This window comes from Dromaius novaehollandiae, chromosome 1, assembly GCF_036370855.1.
Source record: "Dromaius novaehollandiae isolate bDroNov1 chromosome 1, bDroNov1.hap1, whole genome shotgun sequence".
NCBI classification, from domain to species: domain Eukaryota; kingdom Metazoa; phylum Chordata; class Aves; order Casuariiformes; family Dromaiidae; genus Dromaius; species Dromaius novaehollandiae.
In genome coordinates this window covers 216460484-216485905 of record NC_088098.1, presented here as the reverse complement: position 1 = coordinate 216485905, position 25422 = coordinate 216460484, and the positions used below count along the sequence as shown (strand labels likewise).

Sequence of the window (25422 nt, the reverse complement as noted above, 5' to 3'; positions counted from 1 at the left end):
GGTACGGCAGAAGCTTGCTACTTCTGGAATGCCTTCCACTGGAGGAACTGAAGTGCTTTAATCAATGTGCAGCTCTCTCCAATGAGATGGATTCACATTTTTAAGGACTGAGGATATGAAAGAGGTTAAAATGCCTTTTCTTCAATCGCAAACAATTTTATGGTAAGAAAACGAACTGAGGGTTTCCTTCAAAGAGCATCCCCCCCAGGGTGCTTTGGTTGTTTCCAGAGGCATCCACTGGACATCCCAGCAGCAATGTTAGGGGGGCTCTGAATCTGTGGGCCCAGTCCCTCATCTCACTGCAGCTGTGTCCCCTTTTCACTGCATTTCTTCATGTTTTTGCCACAGATGAACATATGGTAAAGGAATAGAAGAAAAACAGCTTTCTATAGGCAGTGCCATTAGATATTTTTGGATCTGAACAGTTCATGTGCCTGCTGGCCATTGGAAAGTATCAGGAGATGAAGCAGTTCAAATGCCTTTATCAACACATGCACGGAGAAATTGGGCTCTTGCTACCTCTTCAACGAGGATGGAAACAACTTGCTGCTTTTGTTTGCAAGCTGGCTGCTTGCTTTTTAGTCGTGGTAATGGGTACTGAAAGGAAATAGCTGCAGGAGAATCTCATGACTTCCCTCTAGGCAAGTGTGGTGGAGTAGTTATATAACTCAACTTTGCTATGCCAGGGTTACAAACATCAAAGAAAATGCCCTATTGCAACAACAGTGATGTGAGACTTGTCAGAGCTGCCTGAAAGCAGAAAGGGGACCTTGCATAAGCCAGATCTTTAGCTCCTTTGATGTGGCTTTTATTAGCTAATAATTTGTGCTTAATGCCGTTGTCATTTTTATGCCTTCCGGACAGTGAGTTCTGTGTAACACAAGCTTTTGGATGCCCACCACTTCATAGCTTTCCTTGCTGCTGTCCTCAGCCAGGGTCCAGCTGGCCCATCAGGAGGGAGAGCTAGATAACCCACCCTCACAAATGCCTTTTTAAACTGTCGTTGCCTGTTGCTTGTGGCACTGGAGAGTGATAAAACAGCTTATGTGGACTTTCACGTGGGAAAATGTTCTGGCCTGTGTTTTGGTACCAGTTTTGTCAAGGTTCCTATCTTTAGCTTTCTCCTTCTGCACCTGCTGCTGCGGGCATTGCCCTCTTTGCAGGTGGCCTGAAATGACCGTGGTGTGACTTGCTTGGCTTTGGAGACCGTGCAGATTCCGCGTGCTTCGCCTGTCACCTCATGGGGAGGTAGGACATGTTCATCTCTGTCATTCCTGGGAAGCAGGGAGTGACCACGTAGGGTTTTCCTCGACTCAGACTGAGTCTAATCTGGGGTGTAATATCGGGGTTCTTGATGTATGAACTTGGATATAGGCTGGTGCTGATGCTAATGAAAGTCTTGGACTTGTCTGCGATGCTTCAGTGAGGCATTTGGTCTGGACAAGAGTAATTTTACCCTTAAATAAATACATATTTGGATTTAGACAGAGATGCACTGCAATAAACTAGGCACAAAGGTTCGTTAGTCCTTTGGGCAAGGACAGGGAGGGAAGATTTTTCCTGGGCTTGCTGATTTTCACATAACTCCTCAAAGACGCAGCCTGTCCAGTCTGTTTGTATCCTCGGTGCTTTTGCCCGCTCTTGTTATCGCAGTGTATTCTGACTACTGCAGCTACCTTACCTCCCGGAGTATGCGAGGTTGCCCCAGTTCTTTCCTTGCAGATTGCTACTGCCAGTGCAGACTCCTTTGCTGTTCTTTGAATGTTCTCTATGCATCTCTTCTTTGGCTCCTTTTCCTTTCAACTTAGTATGTGCTATTTGTCTTCCCTTTTGAAGGGGAGAGGGGAAAACCTCTTATTGATATTGAGAGCTTCACTCATTGCCTCTTCCACTGGCAGGGTTTCAGCTTCCAGCACTGGCTAGTGATGCTCTCACCCACTGAGCTTGCAAAGAAACCCTTGGTTTTTGTGTCAAGCATAATGACAAAGTAGCATTTTAGAATTTGTTCTGCAGACATTTACTGCCAAAAGTGAAATGCAGCAAGGGAGGAGAAAAAGCATCCAAGGAATGGACTTGCTGGCTGTTTGTTCTTCCTGTCTCATCCTTCAACCTTGAATCTATTTGACATCTGTATATTAGGCGATTTGGAACAGGACTATTTGTTGTGAACCAAAGCCTCTTACAACAGAATCTCGTAAACACTTCTGCAAGAATAATAACAATTAATTCTTTTAAATATGTATTTTGTATTTATCCTGTCCACCATTGTTCCTATGAAAACCATGCTTATTAAACTTGCAAACACCAAACAGGAGGGTGCTGGAGGCACATCAGAAGCCAGAATTGGACTAATCTTGACAAACCGCATAAGGAGCCTGATGCTGGGGCAGAAATCGGCAAAGGCAAATGCTGAGTTTTTTCATCTGGTGTGAGTCATCTGTCCAGATGCAGGGTGCTTGGGCAAGAGCTTTGCTGAAGATACCTGGAAGCTTTAATGACTGCAGCCTGGTCCAGGCCTGGTAAAGGATCCATCTAGCTAAATGGTGTATTTCCAGTAGGGTCCAGGAGCAGACAGTTAGGGAATGACACTCCCCTCCCTTAAAAAAACAAAAAAAACAAAAAAAAACAAAAAACCCCCCCCAACTTCAGGACGTGCCTAAAACGATCCTTACCTTGGCAATCAGTTTTTCTGAGACTTCTTGAGCCATAGGTGGTGCCAGGGCCTTTATGCTTAATAGCCTTCATGGGCTCTGTCCTTAATTAACTTACGCAAACCTTTTTCTAAAACCTGAAAAAAAGTATATAAAGAATATTTTTATATATATGTGTGTGTGTGTGTGTGTGTGTATGTGTGTGTATATATATATATATATATATTTTTTTTTTTTTTTCTTTCTTAAACCCCATTTCCCTAGGATGTCAGTACTTAAGATAATGCTTAAAGGAAGGAATAACACGTGAGCTGAATGGAAGACAGCAACATCATGAGTCTTTGAAAAGGACTAGCATGAGACTGGGATGTGTTAGCAGGAATAGCATCCTTCAGTGGCACAGAGGATTCGGTCCTCCTGTTGCACCATACTGGTCAAGCCTCAGCAGGGATGATGTGTCCAGCAAGGTGCTCTTCTTCACGCAAGGCCGTGTTTCCTCCGGGTGGCCTGGGGGAGAATGATGGGCTGCATTTCCTTGGCTCCACCTCACCAGCAGAGACTGAAAGGGTTGGACCTGTTTAGACCAGAAGAGATAACTGACTCCCCTTTCCCTTTGCGCATTTGGAGGCCGGGGGGGAATAGTCCAGTGTGTTGTAAAGGGAAAAGGAATAGCCCATCATTAGCATCGGTATTGGTTTTATAACGCATCAGAGGGGACTGTGGCTAAATACTCGAAGTCCTTCTGTCAGTAAGGTCAGAAGCACTGGGATCAATGATTGTGGTGTTTGGGGAAGAGACAGGGCTCTTTTAATGGAGGTTTTTAAGAGCAGGTTAAAGATGCGTTGTCAGGAGCTGTTAGAGTGGATCATGCTGTGGGGGGTAGACTGGGGAGCTGCTATCATCCCATCCTGTTTCCTCGTGAATCCGAGGCTCCCTAAGGGGTTTCATTTACCTCTGCACTGAATGAAGGAGGGTGGATGTAATTGCAGGAGGCAGAGCTGGTGCAGGACGTTATTATCGCTGCAGAAAGACCCCTGGGGCCTCTAATAGCCAGAAACAGCCCAGGCTCTAGCTGTGTGCTGTCTCTGCTGTGGCGCGGGAATTCCCATCGCAGCGCCGTCCGATTTGCTGGCGATTTCCATCTGAACGCACTAGTGATTATTATAGCTGCTGGCGTACGGCTCGACACTGGCTCTGCTAAATGAAATGCACCTAGGGAGAAACGGGTCCTCTGCTGTGGAGGTGTAAACTCGCCTTGAGGCAGAGTATGGAGGCAAGGAGGGGTGGGTGGGCAGGTGTATGTTATTTCCTCGGGAAGCAAGCAAGCTCTGTCTGATTGCTCCTTAGCTCTGTAGTGCTACAAGCCCTGAAACCTGGAGGGAATTTGCAGTCCTGCCTGACTTCCCTTTTCGGTTGTGTTCTTGGAGGCTGGGTGCTGAGGCATTTTACAAAATGCGATAGTGTTATTTTTAGAGATTTGGCTCTCTTTTGTTGCATCTGTTGATCTACAGTTCAATTATGGCAGCCCCAGCAGGAATGCGTATTTCAATAATATGTTCTCTGCTGCTGCTTTGACCTGCTAAATTGAATTGTAAATGGAGCATGTCACAACTCAGCTCATTCATGGTCTTCTCTAACAAGGTGTGCGGAGAGCTATTAGCCTCGTCTTTACAATAACTAAGTAAGATAAGTCGGAGATTTGCAATGACTGTTATTTTAGGAAGCATTTGGTTTACTACAGAAGCCACAGCATCCAGAATGGAGGGAATATTTTTTCCTTCTTATTTCAGACGCATTGTTTCTTATACCTCTATTTCTTACTTTCTCTTCTCGTTAATTCGTTTTATTCATAATGACTGAGTTGGCCAGACTACCTCAAGTCAATGCTAACAAGAGTTGCATCCTTCTTCTGACCAGTCATCTTCTGCACTGAGGGCTGTAGCAAATAGAAGTAAGTTGAATACCTTATGAGCTTTGAAGTACTGAACAGAAAAGGGGAGAAGAGAAAGTTAAGGATGAAAAAGTGCAAAGCAAGAGGTGGAGAATGCGCTTAAGTGGAGTTTTGCACCAATTGTCGATAGTCTTATTTGTTAGATGGAGAAATAATGATGCCTTCGGACAGGTTACAAGGTACTGTGAGAGCTAGCTGATACTTTGTGGAGTCCCCTGGACTGCTGCCTGCTTTCTTTTGGGTTCATGAGCATTAAATCCTGTGGAAAGATGAAAGCCTGATCCCTCTGTGGACTCTTACGGTGAGAGAATCGAAGCCCAGGCGCCTGGATTCTGTTCCTGATGTACATAAGGTCTGGTAGGTCAACATCTGCCAGTCGAGTATTGATTTGCTCACTTAAAAGATGCTTGGAGTGCAAGGTGTGTTCATTTTACTATATCCTTCAGTACGAGGTTCAGCTATTGGATATACTTGCGGGGAAAGCTGCTCACATCGTGGGCTGTATTAGCAACACTGCAGCCAGTAGGTTGAGGGAAGTGATTGTTTTCTCTTTCTACCAACACTTAAGAGACCACATTTGGGCACTGGGTGCAGTTTGGGGGTCCCCAGTACCAGGTAGATGGTGACAGATGGGAGTGAGCCCAGTAGAGCCACCAAGCTGGTCAGGACTGGAGCCTGGGACATACAAGGAGAGGCTGAGATCTGGGGCTGTGCAGCAGGAGAGGGGGAGGCAAGGATCTTAGTGCTGTCTTCAGCTATCTATTCAGTGGTGGTGGGGAAGATAGATCCGGGCAAGGGGTAATGGACACATGTTGCATGAAGGGACATTCCAGTTACATAGGTAGGAAAGTCTGTCCCTGTGAAGGTGGTCAAACCCTGAAGCAGGCTCCAGAGAAGGGTGACAATCTCCATCCCTGGAGACATTCAGACCTTGCCTGGATGTTGCCCTGAGCAGCCTGACTAAAGTTGGCCCTGTTCTGAGCAGGGACTTGGACAGAGGAGCAGAGGGGGAGCAGAGGGACTTGGAGCAGAGACTGACAGAGGCCCCTTATCACCTCAGTGATTCTATCTTTAAATGTTCATTGGGGTCTGCATTTGATCTTTGATGCTGTAATTAAGAGAGTGAGCTAGAACTCAACTGGGTGGAAATCTGATCACGTTTATAGTATGCAGTTCTTAAAGACTAGGCACTCATGTACCAGGAGTTAGTCATGAAATTTTGTATCTTCCCTGCAAGAACTTAAATATTCTGTACATTAACAAAATGCTTCAGCTGGTATTTGTTCTTGTTTATTCTCGATTCCTGGTTCCAATGGACACAGCTGGGAGATGTCGTCTTTCATCTTCGGAGATGATTTAATCACTTGTCTGAAGAAGATTTTCTTTTGTTTGTTTGAAGGAGGTCCAATTGGGTAATCTGGAAATGAAGAATCATGCCTTCAATTTTTCTTTTGTATTCACTGGATAAATGTTAGCTTGCCTCCTTTCCGCTCTCAGCTAATACTGATAAATGTCTGCAGGAAATTGATTCTTGAAAATGTCAGAGAACAGTGTAGTGAAGACTCATTAGTAACCTCTTCATTGTATCCGGGAGTGAATTTAAATGACCTGAAAGCACACTTGAGTAAAGGTTGTGCTCCAGTTTGAATCCAGCTCTTGTATTTGCTCTTAAGGTACAGAGCAATTATTTAGGGCTGCGTGGCCTTGGTCCTTCAACGGAATCTATTTACTTGATGAAGGCTGGGGCAGGCGTGGACCGATGGATATTTAGAGACACGAATGTGTTGTGCCCTGCAGGAAGATAAAAGACCTTTCTTGTCTCAGTGCATTTACAAATTAAGGTCCTGGTTGTCTTGGATGTCTCTGGGAATGCTGTCTGAATATAAAACCTTCAGCATGGAGATTTATTGTGTCTTGTGAGAAGATGATAAATATCTTGTGGGGGAAGACTGAGGAGATGAGATTCATTAACAGGTCACGTGGCTGCTCTGGTTAGTATAGCTTACCTCTTCTGAAAGCTCTGCGTTTAGACTGCTAGGTGCTTTCTTCTGGGGCAAAGGCTTGACTTCAGAAGGAGTGATGGGGGAAGAAGCCTTTTGATGTAGAGGGGTGGGGCCAAGAACAGAGGAGGGATTCAGGGAGATCCGACTACTGTTGTGGGGAAGCCAGTGGGTATCTAGACGTCTGATCTGTGTGGGGTTATGGAGGTATAACATAACACTTTGAAGATAACTATCTGCTCGCTCTAGTCGTTTTGGTGTACATTTAGCAACGGTGGGAAGCCCTGGTTGCTCCTGGCAAGTGTCCGAGGAGTTGTCATAAGCAGATCTGATCAGGGCACAATTAAAAGGCTAAAATAGCTCTAAATTAGAGATCCTAATGCTGGCAGAGCAGGACTGATGTAGGAAGTTTCTCTCAGCTTGAGTATGGATGTGACCCAAGATGCGGAGAAGGCTAAAGCCAACAGAGCATTTTCTCAAATTGAGCAGCTGAAATCGTTCCAGCAGAATGATGGGATGGGTGGAAATGGAGAAAGATGCCCAGGTTCGTTTCTTAGTGCACGTATGTAGTCAGACCCACGTGCCGTTGTTCTCCATCTGCCCGTGTGCATCCTGGTCACTGTGCTTCCCTGCTTTAGGAAGGCTTGGTCTCACTCTGATTTCCTCTTATCAGAAATTGCAATGTCAAGTTGAGAAGCCCCTCCACTAAGAATTCTCATTAAAATAGCATATTTCCTACAAAAGGTTTCAGGTTTTGACAATTGGCATTTTTCTGACTTAAAAATAAATAATAAAAGACAGCTTTGTCAGTTCCTTCCAGCTCTAGTTAGATTTTTTTATTTTTTATTCTATTATTATTATTTTTTTGAATGAACAGGGGACGTACTGTGTTCAGGAGATGGAGAATGGGTAGGATGTGCCACGTGGCCCGAGAGCCCTAAATTCCCAGAGGCATTTTGACTTGAACAAAAGCCCTCTTTATGTCAGACAACTTGCAATTCCTGAAACCGTTCAGACCATCTGATTGCTCCTTCATTTCTAGCTCAAGGAGCCTACGTTATGGCGGGAGAGGTTCTCTAGCAGGCACGTCTGCCGCCTTGCACGGCACGCTGGGGTCCGGGCTCAGCCGATGGTATTTGCAGAGACGCTGATATTTCAGTGGAAGTTGAGACTGTTGAGCACCCAGCGTACAAAAAATAGTTGTGAAAGTCTTCTCCGGTCATGAGGTCTGGAGGTGGAACATGTTTCTATTAATGTTGGTGGAAAGAGACCCATGAGTTTGAGGCTGTGGTGGGGAGTTATTCACACTATCTCGGTGTAGGTGTTGAAACTGAGAGGCTGATCTCTTAGGCTCCCTATATAGCCAAAAGAGAGGGCTGGCTTCCTCCAGAGCAAATTTTGGAGCATTTAATTTAAACCCTTGTTCTGAAGAAGCCTCTAGGAACCGTACAAGGGTACCAGCCTTAGGTGTCTTAACCTGTTGTTAGACCAAAAGCTTTCTGGCTGTTCCCTGCCTGTGATTTTAACAAGTTTTTAGAACAGTGATGTTTCAAAGCTTAAAAATACCTGCAATAACTCAGTAAAGGGCTTTTTCTCCCCACGTGTGTTTGCACACCAAATGCTGATTCTTTTTGCTCTCCCTTTTGCAGCAACATTTCATTTACAGCCTTGTTTATGCAAAGATATTAATTCTTGTCCAGGAGTAGCTGAGAATAAATACACTTGCTGTTTTTTTTTCGGTGTGGAGTGACTTCCTTCTACATTTCTCAGCAGCTGGTTATATTTATTAGAAACAGGCTTAATGCATGTGATCACAGACACCTCTGACCAGAACACAGATCCTATCAGCAGGCGAAATGGAAAAATAATATTCTGCTCTGTTAAGATGGGTTACTCTGCACAATGTTTGTTATAACTTAGTGTTAATGTGGAGAGGTGAGTCAGGTGGCTTTTACAGCTCTGATTTGCACTGACTTTATTGTGCCACATTTGGCAAGAAAGCAGTCACTTTTTGGTTTCAGAAAGCCAACTGTTTTAAGAGGAGACAAAAAAATGTGTCCTTAACAGGAGGAAGGGGATCTCCGGGCAGTTTTGGCAGAATAGCCCTCGGTTCTGCTCTAGGTAGCAATGAGTCAGGGCAGGCGTCCCCTCTGCCAGCTCTGCCAGTGGTATTTAATGACGAGTGATTTCCTGGTGCGGCGTGAAATATAAATTAACAGCAGAGAGGAATGTGAAATTGGAAGGAAACTCAATTTATCTGCTTTCCTGAAATAATGAATCTAGCAATAAAAGATTTTGGTTCAAAGCCAGAGCGTGGGGAAGCTCGTTGGAGGTTTTTCTATTGATTTCAGTGGAATTGTGTGATCCTTCGCTGCCCTTCAGCCTCTCCGCTGTCATGCTGTCTTTCTGGTTGGCAGCGAACGCTATCCGTCTTTCCTGTCCTTCCTCTTCTAATGAAGTTTGGGTCCCTACAGCGAGGTCTGTGATGAAGGTTTTTTTTGTAAATGTTAGTGATCTTTCTGATTTTGAGGCCTTCAAGTGTGAGGGGGTTTTAAGTCTCAAGGGAATCAGTAGCTTTTTTTTTCTTTCATGTTTTGTTGTTTATGCGTCTCTTTTGAAGAACTATCCTTTTGTTGTATTGAATTTTGTTAGAAGACCAAGGCATCTGGAGAGCAAGCTCACTTGATTTGGGTATGCAGGTTTCTTCTTGTGGTGTTTTAAGCCCCCTTACACTCTGTGAAGGGTTTGTGTGAAACACTGCAAAATAGAAAATTACGGTACCTCAGCTTGGCACACTTTTCTGGCTTAACATACTGTTTAATGGAGGAAATCTGGTTTCTTCTGATGGGTCTCAGTGGTGTCTTGGTTTAAAGCTGTGAACTTGCCCTTTCTGACCTTTAATCTTTTAAAGAACATATCTTTATGATATGGGAAAAAAATCTGCTTTGCCATCATCCTCTCCACCTCCACGCACCAACAACTTCACCCCTATTTTTAAGGCTCTGTAGGTGAAATTTTGCTCGCTCTGGTTCCAGCTGCTTTGGGAGAGATTTAGGGATCTATTGCCACGGAGGGTTTGATGTGGGCAGCTGTGCAATCCATGCAGTTGGGTGTGAGTCCCAAGAAGAGCTGTACAAAATACTTGTCTGGACCCGCGAGCTGCCATGCTTAGCTGGTTATACTGGTATAGATCAGGACAAGCTCCCAGTGGCATTCAGCTTCCTTCACTGGCAAACTTCTAGATGCACAAGCTGAAAGGGACCTACTTCTCCCGTGTTGATTGACTGCTGCACAGTTGTTTGCTATGAGCTATCTGCAGAGGAATGGAGATCTTCATCCATCCAGCGCTGGCATTTCCTCTTACCCACTCATAGTTCAAAGTTGGCTTCTCTCTTTCCAGTTCATTTTGAAACTCTGTATTGCCTCCGGATGCCGCAGAGGATGCTGGAGATGGTGGGTTTGTTCTAGAGGGGCTCCCGTGCTTTTAACCCAACAAAGAGAGATGTAGGCATGTTTTAAGGTTGCAAGCCTGGCTGCTTGCTTGCGGTGAGCTGAGAGAGGTCTTGGCAATGATAACAGCTGATAGATGGAGGAGGACATCTAAGGACCAATGTCAACCAGGATGACTCCAGCAACTTCACTGAGGCAAAATGCTTATGCTTGGCTTCACCCATAAGCTGCCAGCAAATCGGTTGGCTCTAGCCTCAGCTTTTTCTGGGCTTTAGCAAAGCAGACCTCGAGCCCATGATGTGCCATCTGTCCCGGCAGCACAACCTCCTCCTCGAGCCACGTGCACAGGGCAAGTGAGGGGAGCAGCTTAGCTCACGTTTGAGCACTGCACAGCATTTCTGGTGGGCTGTGGGACTGCTTTACAAGTGACACGGAGGCATATTGGAGGGGATAACCTCACTGCAGTACAAGTCCTAGCACGAGGTAGTAAATAAGCACTTTAGTGTGTGCTCGCAACTGTTTGTACCTCACTGTTTTGCTTGTGTGCCCAAGACATGGGTTTGGGTGTACTTTCTGATGGATCCAGCATAATTAAAAGATATTTAAGCCTGATGAGGAGAGGGATGTGTGTAATTGCAATGATATCCATTCCCTATCAGCCAGGTTTCACCCTGAGGAATCTTGATTTTAAGGTCTTGCATGTCCCTTCTCTGCTGGGAGTTTAAATGGCATCCTGTTCAGTTCCTGATACTGTGCTGCGCTGATTTTTGGCGAGATAGTGACCAGTTTGAAAAGGGTTCATTAAGTAATTATCAAATGGGCACTGTTCAGTTCTCTCTGGAATGGCACAACACTATAATGTGTTCATCCTGTAATTCCGCAGCGAATAGCTGTGGCAGACACACGTGCATTAACTCTGTGCATCACTAGTTCTGGCAGATGATCCCTTTCTAGTGATAGACAGGTTACCTCCTCCAAAGCAACTCTTCTTTTTCTTTTCTTTTTTTTTTTTAAAAAGACTTGTTGGTCGACAAATTCCTTTGCTTTAAAAAGATACCATGCTAAGCAAAGAGATGTCTTTCAACATGTGTGTAATCAGCTGAAGTGTAGAAATGGGTGAGAAATTTCATTTCTCCCAATATAACAGGACTGACTAAATTGAAATAGTGCTTGTGGGAGGGACAGGTAGGAGGGTGTGTGCATGAGAAATGTGCATGTGAACATCATATCTCCTACAGATCTTACAGAAAGTACAATAATCTTCCCGAGCCTGTCTGCTGGTGCTGGGTGATTAAATAACGCTGTGACTTTGGTATGCTTTGGGGGTTTGCAGCGGAAGTGTGACACACATTTCATTTATCCAAAAGTAATCCCAGAGTTGGAAAAATCTAGTCTGTGCTCCTTGATACGATGTTCAAGGTTAACAAGTTAGAGTAAAACTTGAAGTACAGGAGGAGGTAAAATGCATGAGTCAGCTTCACAGTTGAATCATGAACTGGCCTTTCCTGTGGCAATTCCTTTTGATTTGCTTTTTTGTCATGTTCCCTCACTTTGGAAGCGATGATGTTTCCACCTGACATGGGGTGCAGGTTGGGGGATGCACAAAATGGCAGAGAATGAGGATGAAACACTGCTTTTTAAGAATTCCGTGATTAAAAATCATGGACAAACTGGAAGTGTAACAGCCACTTTGTAATGTATCTCAGTCCCCATTGGTTTCCTTCTGGGGCTCTTCTGATTAGGCCCATAGATACTCTTGGAATAAGACATGATATTCCCATTGCTTGAAATGGCTCCATTATAGACCTGAGATCACAAGCACAGAGGTATGTGTAAGGCAGGTTTTTGAAGGTGCTTCTGCAGAAGTTCAGAAACTTAAGCTAATATCCTCACTTCAAAGCCACTCCTCTTACTCTCTGACTTTAAATGGGACTTTTCACCCTTCTTTGGGCTGTGGTGATCTTGGCAGGAGTGCTTTGCAAAAGCTTAGTCCATGTACCATCTGGCTTTTTTATTATTATTATTTATTTAATTGAGCATGTGGTGCATGGCCTTTCTGGGCAGAAACCAAGAAGAAGGAAGGTGGTTGTGCAGCTAAAGGAAGGACCTAGGAGTCAAGCTTCCACTTGAACCTGAGTATCATCTTGTTCTTTCAGCAAATCCTTCCAGGTTATTTCTTCTCTCTTGCTTTGCCCTGTGGCAAGATGAGTTTTGTGAGGCTTAATGCCTGCATAGCCAATAAATTCATCCCAAACTAAGCAGGTTATCCAAGATGTGCTGTGTTGGTCACTTGGAGGCACTTTGCCAAGCTTCCTGGGTTAATTGTTGGAGTGGTCTCATCTGTTTCTCTGTTTCCCATGTTGACTCATCTGTCTAGTGCTGCGTGTTTGGCTGTTGATAGTATTGACCAGAGTATGGTGAAAGCCGTGCGAGTCACAGAGTGGCTATTTGGATATCCAGGACATAATTGGTCATGGAGAATTTCTTCTGGGGTGCTCGGATTGGCTAAATTGCTGTAGATTGACTGCCTAAGACATCTGTTTTTATATACACCAGAATGACTTCCCAGAGAGCTTAGCTGGAGGAAAAGGGTGACTCTTGATTTATTACTTTATTTTAAAATTAAATATTGGTGACACTAATAGTGTTTTGTGCCATTCAGCAAGACACCCTGGCTGCATCTGTTTTGGCAAGTAGTGTGGCTCGAGGAGCAGGTCTGTGGAAGGAGATAGCCGGTGCTGAGGTTCTGATGTTCTCCAAGTGTGGTGGTGGTGTGGTCACTTAGGATCAACTCTAGTCTAGTCCAGTTGACTCAGTGCCTGTTAGTGGTTGAAGTGCATTAGGTTCACTGCTGGAACACATTGTCTGGTTTAGCTTCACCAAAAAACATTCTGCAATGTGAACCAGAGCGCAGTAAGCAGGGCAAGAGGGTGAGCTACTTCCAAAACACATCCCGATAGGAGCGAAGGTGCTAATGCAGACATCCTTTGTTAGGTTTCAGAAGCATTCAGAAGTCTTCACTCATCGATAACTAGCAAGCACATCCATCTTGTCCCAGAGTGCGAATGAGTGAGAAGGAGAAGCCTAAAGGGAAGGAGTGGGGGGAAAAAAAAGTTTTCTAGAAGAACTGTCAAAAAGTCAGTGATGACATTCTTATGAAGTCTTGTGGAGCTGAAAATGTGGACATTTTTTAAATGTTTTCAAACTTTCTTGGGTTTCTGTAGGTGAAGTACCATTTCCTCCACCTACTTGTGGCTGTGTTCAATCAGAATGACACAATTCTCAAGTCTTTGATATTTTTAGCAGTTGAGGCTAGAAGCTGTTGCTTTACAGTAGGGTGAAAACTGCAAAGTGTTTGCAAGAGCTTGCAAACTGGGGGCCTGTAACACCCTCCTGCCAAGGGGCTGATGGAGGGAGGTTGTGGGGGACCTAGACTCAGTCCAAGACACCATGCCTGAATGTCAGAATTTGGTTTGGCGGGTGCTAAATTGCATCGGTGGTGCTGGGGAGATGTGATAGTCTGTTGTTCTGGAAGCCCATCCAGAACTGTGCTTTAACTCGCAAAAACATGCCATGAAGAGTTTGCCTGGATTTTCCCAGAGTCAGCCAGGCAAGTAGACCTGACAAGAACGCCATCAAGAGAGGGACCCAAACCTGAGGGACTGACACAAGCTATGCTACTTGCATGTGAAAGGAGGAAAAAAGTATGTATATATGTGTCTGTACATATATATAAGTATGAGAGAGAGAGGTACAATGTGTGTTTGAGAGGAAGGGGTCAGCATGGGTACACCATGGTGCTGGACTCATGGAAGCTTTGACTGTCACCTTTGAGAAAAGAGAAGGTGACACGAGGGGGCTGAAACACCCCTTTCGATGGAGATGGTGCACAGGGCTCGAGCCTGTGCACTTTCACTTGGGGAGCCAAACTGTGCAAGTTTTGGCCGCTTCCTATGTGGCTTTGGTGCAGATCTTGTGGTGTGCGTGTGAAGGGGGTAGAAAACAGTCTGTAAGCTCATGGCAGAGTAGTTTAGCCACGTGGCTCTGCTTATACTCAGTAGCTGCACAGTAAAGTCCTTACAGACCTCCTTCTCATTGCTTTTGTGCCGTTTATCTGCACCAGAAAGCTGCTTGCAGGAATTAGGCGCCCAGCTCCACTGAGATTTGATAGAAGCTGGATAACAAAATTGAGCTGTCTTGAAGAAAAGTTTTGAGCCATAACTCCTGGCCAAGAACTGGGAATTTCTAGCAGAAAAGATCACTTTTGGCACAGCAGGAATTAAATAATTCCAGCTCTTTTTATTGTAGGTTTTTTGGCACTGCTTATGGCCTGGACTTTAAGGGGAAGAGCTGTGTCACCAGATTGGTATCCAGGGTGATTCATGGTGAAACATAGTCAGTACATAGTTAAGCAAGTAGTTTCAGCCCTTAAGATGGAAAGGGAAGGCAGAGAGTAGTCATGTTTCTTTTATATCACCAAAATAGTGTTGGTACTGGTTACATTATTTTGTGTAGTTGAAAAGCCATGCAACAGTTCACTGGAGAAAAGGGTATTTTGAAGAGATTAATGGTGTGTCCAGGGTTTGGAAATAAATTATACTAGTAGAGTTACTCATACATCTCTTCTAATTTTCATCCCTTCTTCACTCTGGGAAGAGAGGATTAATTTGAATATTTTTCATTACTAATTTATTTTAGTGTTTTCTTCCAAGAAAACTGGATGCTATTTGAAGTGAAAGCATGCATGCCTGCAGGACTATTTAATGCCTGCGGGGTAAAACAAACAAGAAACACATGGAAATGGCGTTGGTTATAGACAGCTTTCTCGCAATATTGTTTCTGCTCTGGATGTCATTGTGATTTAGGATTCTACCCGTGCTATTGGAGTGGGGCACTGAACAGCTGCTTTAGGTCTGTGGGTTTTTCTTTTTTTGGTGTTTGAAACATTCATCAAAACCGAGCGTCAATAAAACATTCATCAAAACCGAGCGTCAATGCAAACCTCTTTCATCCAAGCCTGGTGTGGTCTCTCCTTCTGCCATTTAATTCGCAGAAGACTTGCGTATGTGAGTGTATGCGGGGCAACAAATGTTGCAGATGAGGGCTTTGGCTCTGCAGCATCTGAGCACCCTGGGAGGAGGAGGAAGGGTTCATATGTCTATAAAGTAGCATTTGCGGTTGCGAGTTCCCCTTCTGAGCATCCCTAAGCAGCTGTGTGGAGTCCTCGAGATCCGATAATGGCTCGGTTATTCACGCTGAACCATGGGAGCGTAAGGTGTCATGTTGCATCCCTTGCATGTGAAAGGAAACACTAATTAAATGACTGCCTCAAAAAAACAAAACAAAACCCACCTCTGTACCCAGAAAGGCTGCCTTGCTCCATATGCCCCAAGAGCTGGAGAAATGTTGCCCTACGCGAGATGCGGCGGGGTGGGAAATGACCCAAGTGGGGCCAGGCTGGAGACAGGACGAGCATTGCCCAGCTCCTGCTGGGAGAAGACAGTTTCCCCCCATCCCTCGTTGAGGTGAGGAGTCTTGAGAGAGAAGAGGAGGTGTGATCTTCACCCAGCTAGCAGAGCCGAGCTGTTTTTAACACCTAGGTGAGTTCAGCTGTCATTGGTGACACCTCTGCTGTGCTGAGGGCAGATCCTCGTCTCTGCGCATCTCAAAAATAATCGTAGTGTTAGGTGGTGTCTGCACAGGCTTTTGGTATATGTCTAAATCTGTGGAAAGACCGAGATCTGACCTAATTAAATTGAGGCCATTGGTGCCGTTTCATCAAATGTTTGGTCCAATACAACGTGTAGCTTAGAAGCCACGCTGCCTGGAAAGCTTGTTGCACCCAAGCTACAGGTTTATGCCCATTGGAGCATAATCTGACCTTGGAAGTGTCTAGTTCATCCATGCCAACCTCACCTGTGTTTAGGGGAGAATATGGGCCTAGATGGGGAGTTGGACCTGAAAGGCGATAGCCTTAACGCTGATTTTCTTTCCTTCCGCAGTGGGAGCGCCTCTGGTTCCTAATCCTCACCTCCTCCTTCTTCCTGACGCTGGTCTGGTTTTATTTCTGGTGGGAAGTTCACAACGACTACAATGAAATCAACTGGTGAGTAGAGATCCTCGTTGTCGCAAGACGGGCGGAGCGGCAGGCTCTTACCAAGTTTGGCTGCTGTCACATGCCTCTAAAAAGCTCTTTCAAAGCAGGTTGGATGCATTTGGGTCCTTCCGATGCATTTGTTAATGATAGCAAATGGAAAGTGAGGCCTAATGAGAGCTTCTGTCTGTGCTGATAGATGTAATACGGCCTTGCACCTCCGTTGCTTGCCCATAATGGAGCTCCGGGCAGGTGTTCCCTGGTAAACAGCATGCGAAAACAAAGGTGGAACTGAAATCACGTAAAAGCCTTTGGGGTTTTTTTTTGTTTGTTTCCATAGTTGGCTGTTTTCAGAAATGGCTGAGCAATTTGGCTGAAACTTTCCACAAAATATGAAAGAGAAAATTCAGCCTGGAGCAGACATGGGTGTGGAAAATTTTGCAATGCTGAAAGGAGCTGAAAACAAGTTTTCCACTGGGATGTGCTGGACAGTTTGGGGGGTTGCCAGCCCCCTCTCCCCCAGTGCTGAAAATCGTACTTTCTTTTACTGCCTCAGCAACATCCTAAAACATTTTGACAGTATCTTGGGCTCTGTTCTAACCAAACCACTTTGACATCGTCTTCCTGTCAAAGATAATATATAAACTGTGTTCTAAAACATCGTGGGTAGCTGATCCTGTAAATGAACTGCCTGCTTTAGATGCTGAAGTTGTGCGAGGCAGGGTGTTCAGTAACTTAATGGTGTGAGCTGTCTCCTTGCAGGAGTGACTAATACAAGGCTGGCTGACTTTGGGCATGCCGAAGTTGGTGGCACTTTGCTCAGTGATTGAGCTAACATTGTGCTCGAAGATGTCTTCTTAGGGGGGTACCAGTCAAATAAACTGAGAGGAGACAGGTGCATTATGGCCTGCTGGATGCTGTTTGACTTTGGAGTGGACCATGTGGTTTTTGGGATGCTCTCGACAACCTTCTGGGATGTCCAGGACTCGGGGGCTCCCACAGTGGCAGTAACAGCTTGTGTCTTGGGTGAGAGTGTCGCTGCATGCTGAGGAAGCACCTGCGTGAGGTTTTAGTGGGACGCACTTAGCTGTTTATCTGCATGTATTTTTAGGTTATTGGCCAAGGAGGGAGAGGTAAGCAGGGCTCAGTTTTAAGTCAGTTCAGATGGATGTTTTGTCCCTTCCCTTGTTCTTGCAAGCATGTGGTTTATCTTTGCTCAGACATATGCTTCTGGGGGACTGAAACCCATCGCTATTGCTCTTGCTATTTATAATAGGAACATAAGGAAAATACTACATTTCTTTTCAAATCAAGCCCTATCGTTCCTGCAGCATCCTTGGTTTGATGGCAGCAAGGCAGGTGCTCAGGAGTTCAGCAACAGGGTTGAAGCCAATGTAAACTCTTACTGTAGATGCCATGCGACCAACAGGGAGTCTGGCATGCAGATAAACCTCCCTGAAAGTTTAGTGACACATTATATTCCTTCCTGGTCAAGGCAACAGAGGCTCTATTTTTTGGCTATCTTGGAACTTCTCTTTCATTTTATTCCTTCAGTGAAGGATATGAACGCTCCTAGCCCACTCCAGTGCAAAGGCAAGTTCTTGTTAATTCGAAGTTGAGAAGGGCCACTAAATCACTCAGAGAGAAATGAAAGCCCTGGGAATGCTATGAATGGTTACTGCCGCACTGATGTGGCAAAGTTTTGGGTTCTCAAATCCTCTTGCAGGAATGGGAGGAGGTGCACGTGTCTGCTCTGTATGCAAGAGGTACCTGGGCTTTAAAAGGCTCCACACATCGCCTGCAGTCCAGAGCCTGTTGGAAACCCTGCTGGATTTGACCGTGCTGGGAAAGCAAGCCCTCTTGTTGAGCGTAATGGCCACAAAAGAGGCTCTCTGGATGCAAAATAGCGGGGCTGTGTCTGTCTATTCAAGCACTGCCATTCAATGTTGAAAATAGGCCAGTGCTTTGTGTGTGCGCCATAACCCCAATTAGACCCCCTGCTCCATGTGCTGACACCAGAGGTTGAGGAAAACAGCAGGATTTCTCAAAAACAGCCTGAAATACTGTGGAAAGGCTGGGAGGGAGGATGATAACATGGGGTGAGGTTTTAATTACAGCCATGCTGACTCCAGAGAGGGAGGAAACAATTTCCACTGGGTACATTCAGGCTGAGCCTGGCCCTTTTCCCTCCACGTCACAGATGTGTGGGCTCCATTAAAACATGACAGTTGTTAGGGGAAAGTTCCCAGCCAGATGGGGTGCAAAAGAGATGAAAGCGTCATTTTGGTCCCAGCAGAGCTGTGAGCCTGTTGCTGACTGGATGCAGTGGCTCTTAGAAACCCCATCTTTGCCCTTCCTCAAAGGCTGTCACTTCTGGTCTATCTCTGTGGACAGTATTTCTCTGATGCTTGTTGTTCCTGTTGCCTCCCTCCCTGCTCCTGATGACTCTTTGTTTGCAAGGTGTGTCCTCTCAGCCTAGAAGAAAGGCTCTTTGGAGCAAATGCTGTCTCTGCGCAGCACCCAGCACAGCAAGCTGCTGACAGGCTCCCTGGAGGCACTGGGATGAAGAATTGCTGTCACGTTCTTGTGATGAGCTGCGGAGCTGGGTCCTGCCCCGTGAAGCCTGTCCTCATGAGCTCTCCTTTCCCACGTCACAGGCAGACAGCTACACTGAGCATCTTCTGCTTGTCCCACCACAGCAGCTGAAGAAATGCCGGTTGCAAGGCACCTCTGGAGGCATCTGGTTCAAACAGCCCCTCGAAGCAGGACTTTTCCCAGCACTAGATGAGGTCTTGAAACTCTCATCTCCAAGGATGGAGATTTCTCCAAGAAACATCTCCAAGGATGGAGATTTCCACCCCTCTGGGACTGCACCACCCTCTGGGAGAAGGATTTCCTTATGTCCAGCCTGAACCTCCAAGGGCCATTTATCCTTTGTGATAGTCTGTCACTACTGAGAAGAGTTTGATTTCATTATCTTTGTAGCAGTCTTTCAGGGAGCTGTAGGCAGTTATTAGATCATCTCTTAGCCTTTCTGAGACTAAGCAAGCCCACCTCCTTGAAGCTTTCCTAACAAGTCATGCTCCCCAGGCACTTCCTCATCTTGGTCACCCTCTGTTGGACTCCCTCCAGGTCTTTCACCACCTCCTTCAACTGGGATGCCCAGAACAGTACACTGGTGCAGGTGCTGCATCACCAGTGCTGAGTAGAGGGGACAGCAACTTCCCTTGGGCTGCTGCCCTCATTCTTCCTAATGCAGCCCGGTATATGGTTTGGCCTTACTCACGATGGAGGTAGGCTGTTGCTTTATTCAACTTAGTACTTTCTGTAGCCCCTGGAGGGTTATTAACATGCTAATATAAAGCTTCATTACAGTGAAACTATGATGTCTGGCAGTCCCTCTCGTCTGCATTCATTTGGCTAAAATGGCACCTGAAACCTGAATTCATTAAGATGTTCTTTATTTCTTAATCCAGATGTGCAGGGCATTGTTTCGTGCTGCTGAACACCTGCCAGAGATGACTTAGGAGATGGCAGAAACCTACGGATGAGCATAGTGCATCCTGCCTGTGGTTTATACAGCAGGTTCAGGGTCCAGCAGTGGATGTGCCTACCTATGTAAAAACCAGACTTGAACCTGTGATTAAAGCAGGGCTACTTGTGACAGTGGTGGGGCTTAACCTATGTAAATGTGAGGACTTGGCCTGCAAACTTGTAAAGACTTTAGGAACTCCTCTGGGTTGATATGGGCTTTAGAAAGATAAGGCAAAATTGTAGCCTGGCATGTATCGCTGCAGGCTTTTACCTTTATCTACAAGCTTTCCTGCCCTGAATATGCAATGAGGTCCTTGTCCGTGAAAGAGCTTTATGCCTTTTAAATGTGAAGTAAATATTTTTTAATATATTGCTTTGGGCATTTCCCTTTTGTATGTCTACATTTAGTTACATTACACTTCAAATCTTCAGTATATGAGGTTAAAGCCATGTGCAGCAACAGAGGGAAAGCTTGACCTTGGTTAACGAAGGATGTGGAAGATGCTGTAGTTTGGGAACCTGCCTGTGTCCCCTTTGGAGAAGGACTATCAATACAAATCTATGTAGCAACCTTTTTCTTCTGTAGTTCTACAGAAGGCTGATCTGGTTCATAACTACTGTGAGATAGCATTTTAAAACTATCATTTGCACATCAAGTGGCAACCTGACACAGTCAGAGGGGAACTTGAAGGGACATCAGAGCAAAAAAAAAAAAGAAAAGCACTGAAGCTGAGCTGAGGAAACTCTTCATGTGCCATGAACAAAGAATTCAGAGGACCCCTCTTTCCTTTCTTCCCCCTTTTTCCCAAGCAGCGTGTTTGAATCCCCTCGTGTTCCTTTCACTGTGGCTCATTGAATCCTCAAACAGAGCCTGGATATGGGTTGTGTGTTGAGCTCAGGAATTGTGCTTTCCAGATCCTGCATGGGAGCTTTATTCCTGGACACAGTGGATGGGACCATTGTCAAGCCAGGATTTTGTGCCTGATGAATGATGCTGGATTTGGGTGCTGGGGAGGAGGCTGCGGAGGAGGTTGAGTCTCTGACCTGCTTGTTTCTCTCTACCAGCAGTATTGCTAGTCTGGTGCAACAGTGTTCCTTAAGACTGGTCCTGGTCTTGGCCAGTTCAGTGAATGAACTGATGAGTAGAGCCGGGGCATGCTCTTGGGGAGGTCCCTGCTTGTTTCAATGGGAGCAGGGTCGGACCTGGGACCAAGAGGTGGCCATAGACAGCGTTGATACACGAGATGAAAAGAAGGCAGTGGACTAGTCTGCAAGCATCCTGCCTCCTGTGATGAGATGATGATGGTTCAAGGACAGCTTGCGAAAACTTCTGATAACATGAATTTTAAAAAGCAGTTTTCACTCCTCCAGGTTTGTGCTGTTGTTCTTTCAAGAGCATTTTCCTCCCTCCTTCCTCCAGTCCTCAAGCGTAGTTACAGCTGTTTGTGATTCAGTGTGCAGGTTGTTTCTTTCTCTTTTAAGAGACCCTTGTGCGTGAAAAGGCTGAGGGCCACGTCTGAACGGCAGCCCAAGGAATGCAGGCGTTTCTTTCGGGGGTCCCTGCGGTGTCGGGTTCAGCTTTCTGACAGCTTCAGCGCACGTCTGTGTTGCTGCTCTGGTTCTTTCGGTTCCATCGCTGCTGTTTCGCCTTCTTGGCCTGGCTGTGGGGAGGGGGAAATCCTCTGGGCGACTGACACAAGTGGTACTTTTGGCAGGCGTGTGTCTGGGGGTGGCACAGAGGGAAACATGCACATGCCGTAGCTTTACTATTGGGAGAAACATTGGCATCTGAAGTGTTTTCAAAAGTCTTGGCACCCAGAAATCCTGTTGCTATGCGAACCCCCAGTATGGGAGGCTGGGATGGAGGCGGGTCTGGTCTTGGCTTTGGGGAGGGTGCTGTTCCCAGGGCCTGTATTCTTTTCTGCACTTCTGGATGCTTTTTTTAGGCCGGAAAAGATGCTTGGCTGAGCCTATCTTGTGTATTGCTGTAATGTGTTTTAATGACTTTCCAGTCCAACTCCAGGAGAGCTTTATTGGGAAGCATATGGCTATTTAAATGCAAATTTGAGATTTGAGACCTGCCGCCAGGCACGAGGGACAGTGTCTCTTACAGTGCTGCCACTGCGAATAGTGGTCTGCTTCATCTGGTGTACCTGTTCATAAAGCTGTCATTGCTCTGTGGCTTCATGAAAGCAAAGGGGAGAGAGAGGTTTCAGGGCAGAAACCACCCTCTGAAATCAGGGTTGGAAAACCTAATGAATGAGAGCAGGAAGGATACCTGGATAGGTAAAGGAGAGGAGCAAGAAGTAGTAGTAAAATCTTCACGGGGATGAGCTGCTGGGTTTGTGGCTTGGTTAGAGCCACAAACCCAGCATCAGTATTGGCAGTGGGGATTGAGGGGAAGGATGCAGGAGGCAAGATGAGACCTTCTACGAGGGAGAGAGGGCAGATGAGGAAGAGGAGGTGAAACAAAGGGGACACTGAAGGTGAAGCAGCAAGGACACTCACAACACATGGTCAATCCAACCCATGAGTGAAGGCAAACCTGCTTATCTGCAAAATGAATCACTGAAAACTTTAATGGGCCTGGAAGAACTTGGAGGTCAGCTTGTCCATCCATCACCCCAAAGCTGGTCTAGCTATGGCCAAAACTATTCTTTGCAGGCCTCCATTAACCTGCCGTCAGTCTCTCAGTCGCAGGGATCCCTGGTGAAGAGCATTTGGAAATTTTGCCACCTACTGTCTACTCAGTATGGTTGCCTTCTGCTTTGTGTACAGCCCTCCTAGGGCCCATGTTCCCATCCTTCAAGAAGAGACCCTAGGTCACTGGGCCAGGCAATTCAGGCTATGTCCTCGACAGGCTCTCATCTCATTTTCATTGCTGCAGTCTCACAGTTTCAGCAGGAGGATGGAGCCTATCCCTTGCCTGTAGGCCAGAGAGTTTGTGGGGGATGAGCACTGCAATCCCAAAGGCTAAGGCAGGGGGTGAACATGAGTTTCTCTGTTTTTAGAGCAGCGCTGTGATGGCTAGGCTATAGGTGAAGCATGTGGTTTCTATATTTTTGTGCTGCTCAGCCTTGGCTTGTGCTTGAGCATGGGGGAACTGTAGGAAATTCACTGGCAAGTGACAGTGTAGAGGAACCCTGGAAACTGGTGCAACGCTTTGGAGACATTGCTGGTAGGATGTCACCTGTATCTCAGTACTGCTTTAACCTCGCTTTAGCCCCTGCTCTGATCCTCTAGAGCATCAGGATGCCATGGCGGCCCCTTGCCAAGGTTGGGTAGCGGGCTCACAGTCATCAAATGACTCATCTCTTGTCTAGAGCTTTAGAGCAAACAAGGGCAAGGCAACTCACTGAAAAGAAAACCCACGGGCCACCTTCAGGCTGGGCAGACAAACCCTTCGGTCAACAAAGAAGACTGGAAGGATGCACGTGCTCCTCTAGTCAGCCCTGTTTTTGGAAGTCCTGAAGCCAGTTGCTGACCATCTCCACTCTTGCAAGGCTGGATCTTCTCTTCAGTTCACTGGAACAAGAGACAATGCATTTGATATGTAGAGGAGATTCATTTCCACTATTGCCTTGTCCCTCTGCAAAGAGCTTGGCCCTAGAGTAAATAACACAGTTATGCACAACAACACTCATTTTCTTCCTCTGTCCTTGATGCTATCTCTATGTTGTATTTATTAGGCTATTAGCATATGGGACAGCTTTGGAGCTATTGTTTAAGCAAATTACAATACAGGTAGGAATACTTTTTCTCTCTTGTTTATATGGAATATTTTTTTCTGAAAAAGCCTAGTCCAGTATGTTTTTCTTTTCCAAAGTAACATTGTTGCTGTGCTTGACATAATTGTCTGATTCCTCTTTGCAGAGTTAATTTCCCATGGGGGATCAAAGCCCAAACACTAGGTTTTGTTTCAAAATGACTTGTGTTTCTTGCTGCCTATCTCCGATCAGTATGATGGAAACTGAAAGGCACATTTTCCGAAGTTTTGTTGAATCCTAGTGGAAATGCTATGGTGTTGAATCCCCTCTTAATCTCTATTTCATACTTATTTTTCAGGTTCTTATATAACCGAATGGGATATTGGAGTGACTGGTCCATTCCAATACTTGTAACAACTGCTGCTGGCTTTACGTACATTACAGTGTTATTGGTGAGTAAAACAAAAATGCCATCTATAAAAGGTTTGTGTGTGTGTGTTTTTATAAAGGGCATGAACTTCTCAGTCCATGTAAGATGTGAGTGATTTTTCTTTCAGAAGCAATTTCTCTCTCTTTCTCAAAGCCTTAAGTTGCCTAAAGTAAAAGGAAAGTGAAAAATACATAGCCTTTTGAGCTCAAATGACCAAGAGCAAAGACAGAGGCCCTGACGCTGGTGGGGCAGCTGGCCTGTGAAGAAACACACTTCGTTTCCCTTGGTGTGGTCCAGTCCCAACTTCGATGTATCTGTGAATTGCAAGTGCAGGCTGTTTCCTTGCCTATAAGGTGGTGTCTGTGCAGGCAGCAAGACCATACCTGGCCCTGTGCAGACGGTGTATCCTGCAGCCCCTGGCATGGATGGACCAAACTCTCCGCTTCTTGGTGGTCAAGGCTTCTTCCACCATGTCCCCTGCTTTGGAGAGGATCTGTCTGCCCAGCTGAGCTGGGTGTTATCTGCAGGACCAAACCCAACCCAGCCCTGCTTTCTCTCCTGGCCTGTCATTGTCTCTTGGGTTGGTGTCACATTCCTGCATGTGCAAATGCTTCATGGTTGTGATGTGCCATTGTCTGACTTGTTTTCTTCTTTCCAGATACTAGCACTATGTCACATAGCTGTGGGACAGCAAATGAACCTACACTGGCTTCACAAGGTAAATGGCTCTTCTCTGCTTGGAAGTGAGCAGGATCTCAATAAAACATAAGACTCTAAGAAATGGGTGGTCCATGGGGTACTTGCTGCTATGGTGTTTTGGGGAAGCACATAACCTTAAGGTGGCTGTAGTGCTTGTGTCCTCACCTCAGAGGACAGAGCAAAATTATACAGTAGTGGCAGTCAAAGCCTTGGGACAAAGACTTTCCACCATGGTTGGTGAAATGCTTTGCTCTCCCTGCTGGCAAAGGACCCATTTTTGGAGACTGAGAAACACCATGTTGCTAGAGCATCCTGACTTCTGTCTCAGCTCAGTGTGATGCTCTGTAACGTCCCTCTCCTGTGCCCCTTTCTGTGTTGAACCCAGTTCTGGTGGAGGAGCTGAGCAGAGGTGAAGCTGTCCAGGATGTGCTTGGAGCAACTGTGGAAGAATCTTGGGGGAAAACATAGATGTCCAGACTGCGGGTTGGGGTATGGGTTTGCTGAAACTCAAAAAGGTCCTGATTTGCATGAGTGCGTGTTGAACAGTTTGGAGAAAATCTCAGTAAACTATAAAAGATACAGATTTGGTGTTTGGAGAAAGGGAAAGGAACGGTAGCTAGCAAGCTGTGGGGAGAGACAGTGCCAAAGAAAAATGACTTGGCAGGATTCGATTGTAACAGACAATCTGCTAATAGGTAATTAAGGGACCAGTCCTGAATCTGCCAATATACAGCACCTCCTGAAATTGGTTGCTCTGCACGTGACAAGGTCTTGCAGGATCAGCCTGAACAGATGCGTCTTCCCCCAGGCCAGGGAGAGCACTGCTGTCCCCTTCCTTTCCCTGAGCCCCCTCTTTCCGGCAACGTTCCCTTCTCTGGAGAAGGGGACGCAATGCAAAGAGGGGGT

General features: G+C 45.8%; 1 protein-coding gene across 4 annotated transcripts in view; it reads left to right on the top strand.

Annotated features, from left to right (window-relative positions):
- GDPD5 (glycerophosphodiester phosphodiesterase domain containing 5) overlaps positions 1 to 25422 on the top strand; it is a 176074-nt gene that overhangs the window by 106161 nt on the left and 44491 nt on the right. For all 4 annotated transcript variants that reach the window (XM_026097928.2, XM_026097929.2, XM_064505228.1 and 1 more), the window contains exons 3-5: positions 16055 to 16158; positions 23746 to 23839; positions 24476 to 24535. In XM_026097928.2, coding sequence (XP_025953713.2) covers positions 16055 to 16158; positions 23746 to 23839; positions 24476 to 24535 — 258 coding nt within the window. The remainder of the gene's footprint in view (positions 1 to 16054; positions 16159 to 23745; positions 23840 to 24475; positions 24536 to 25422) is intronic.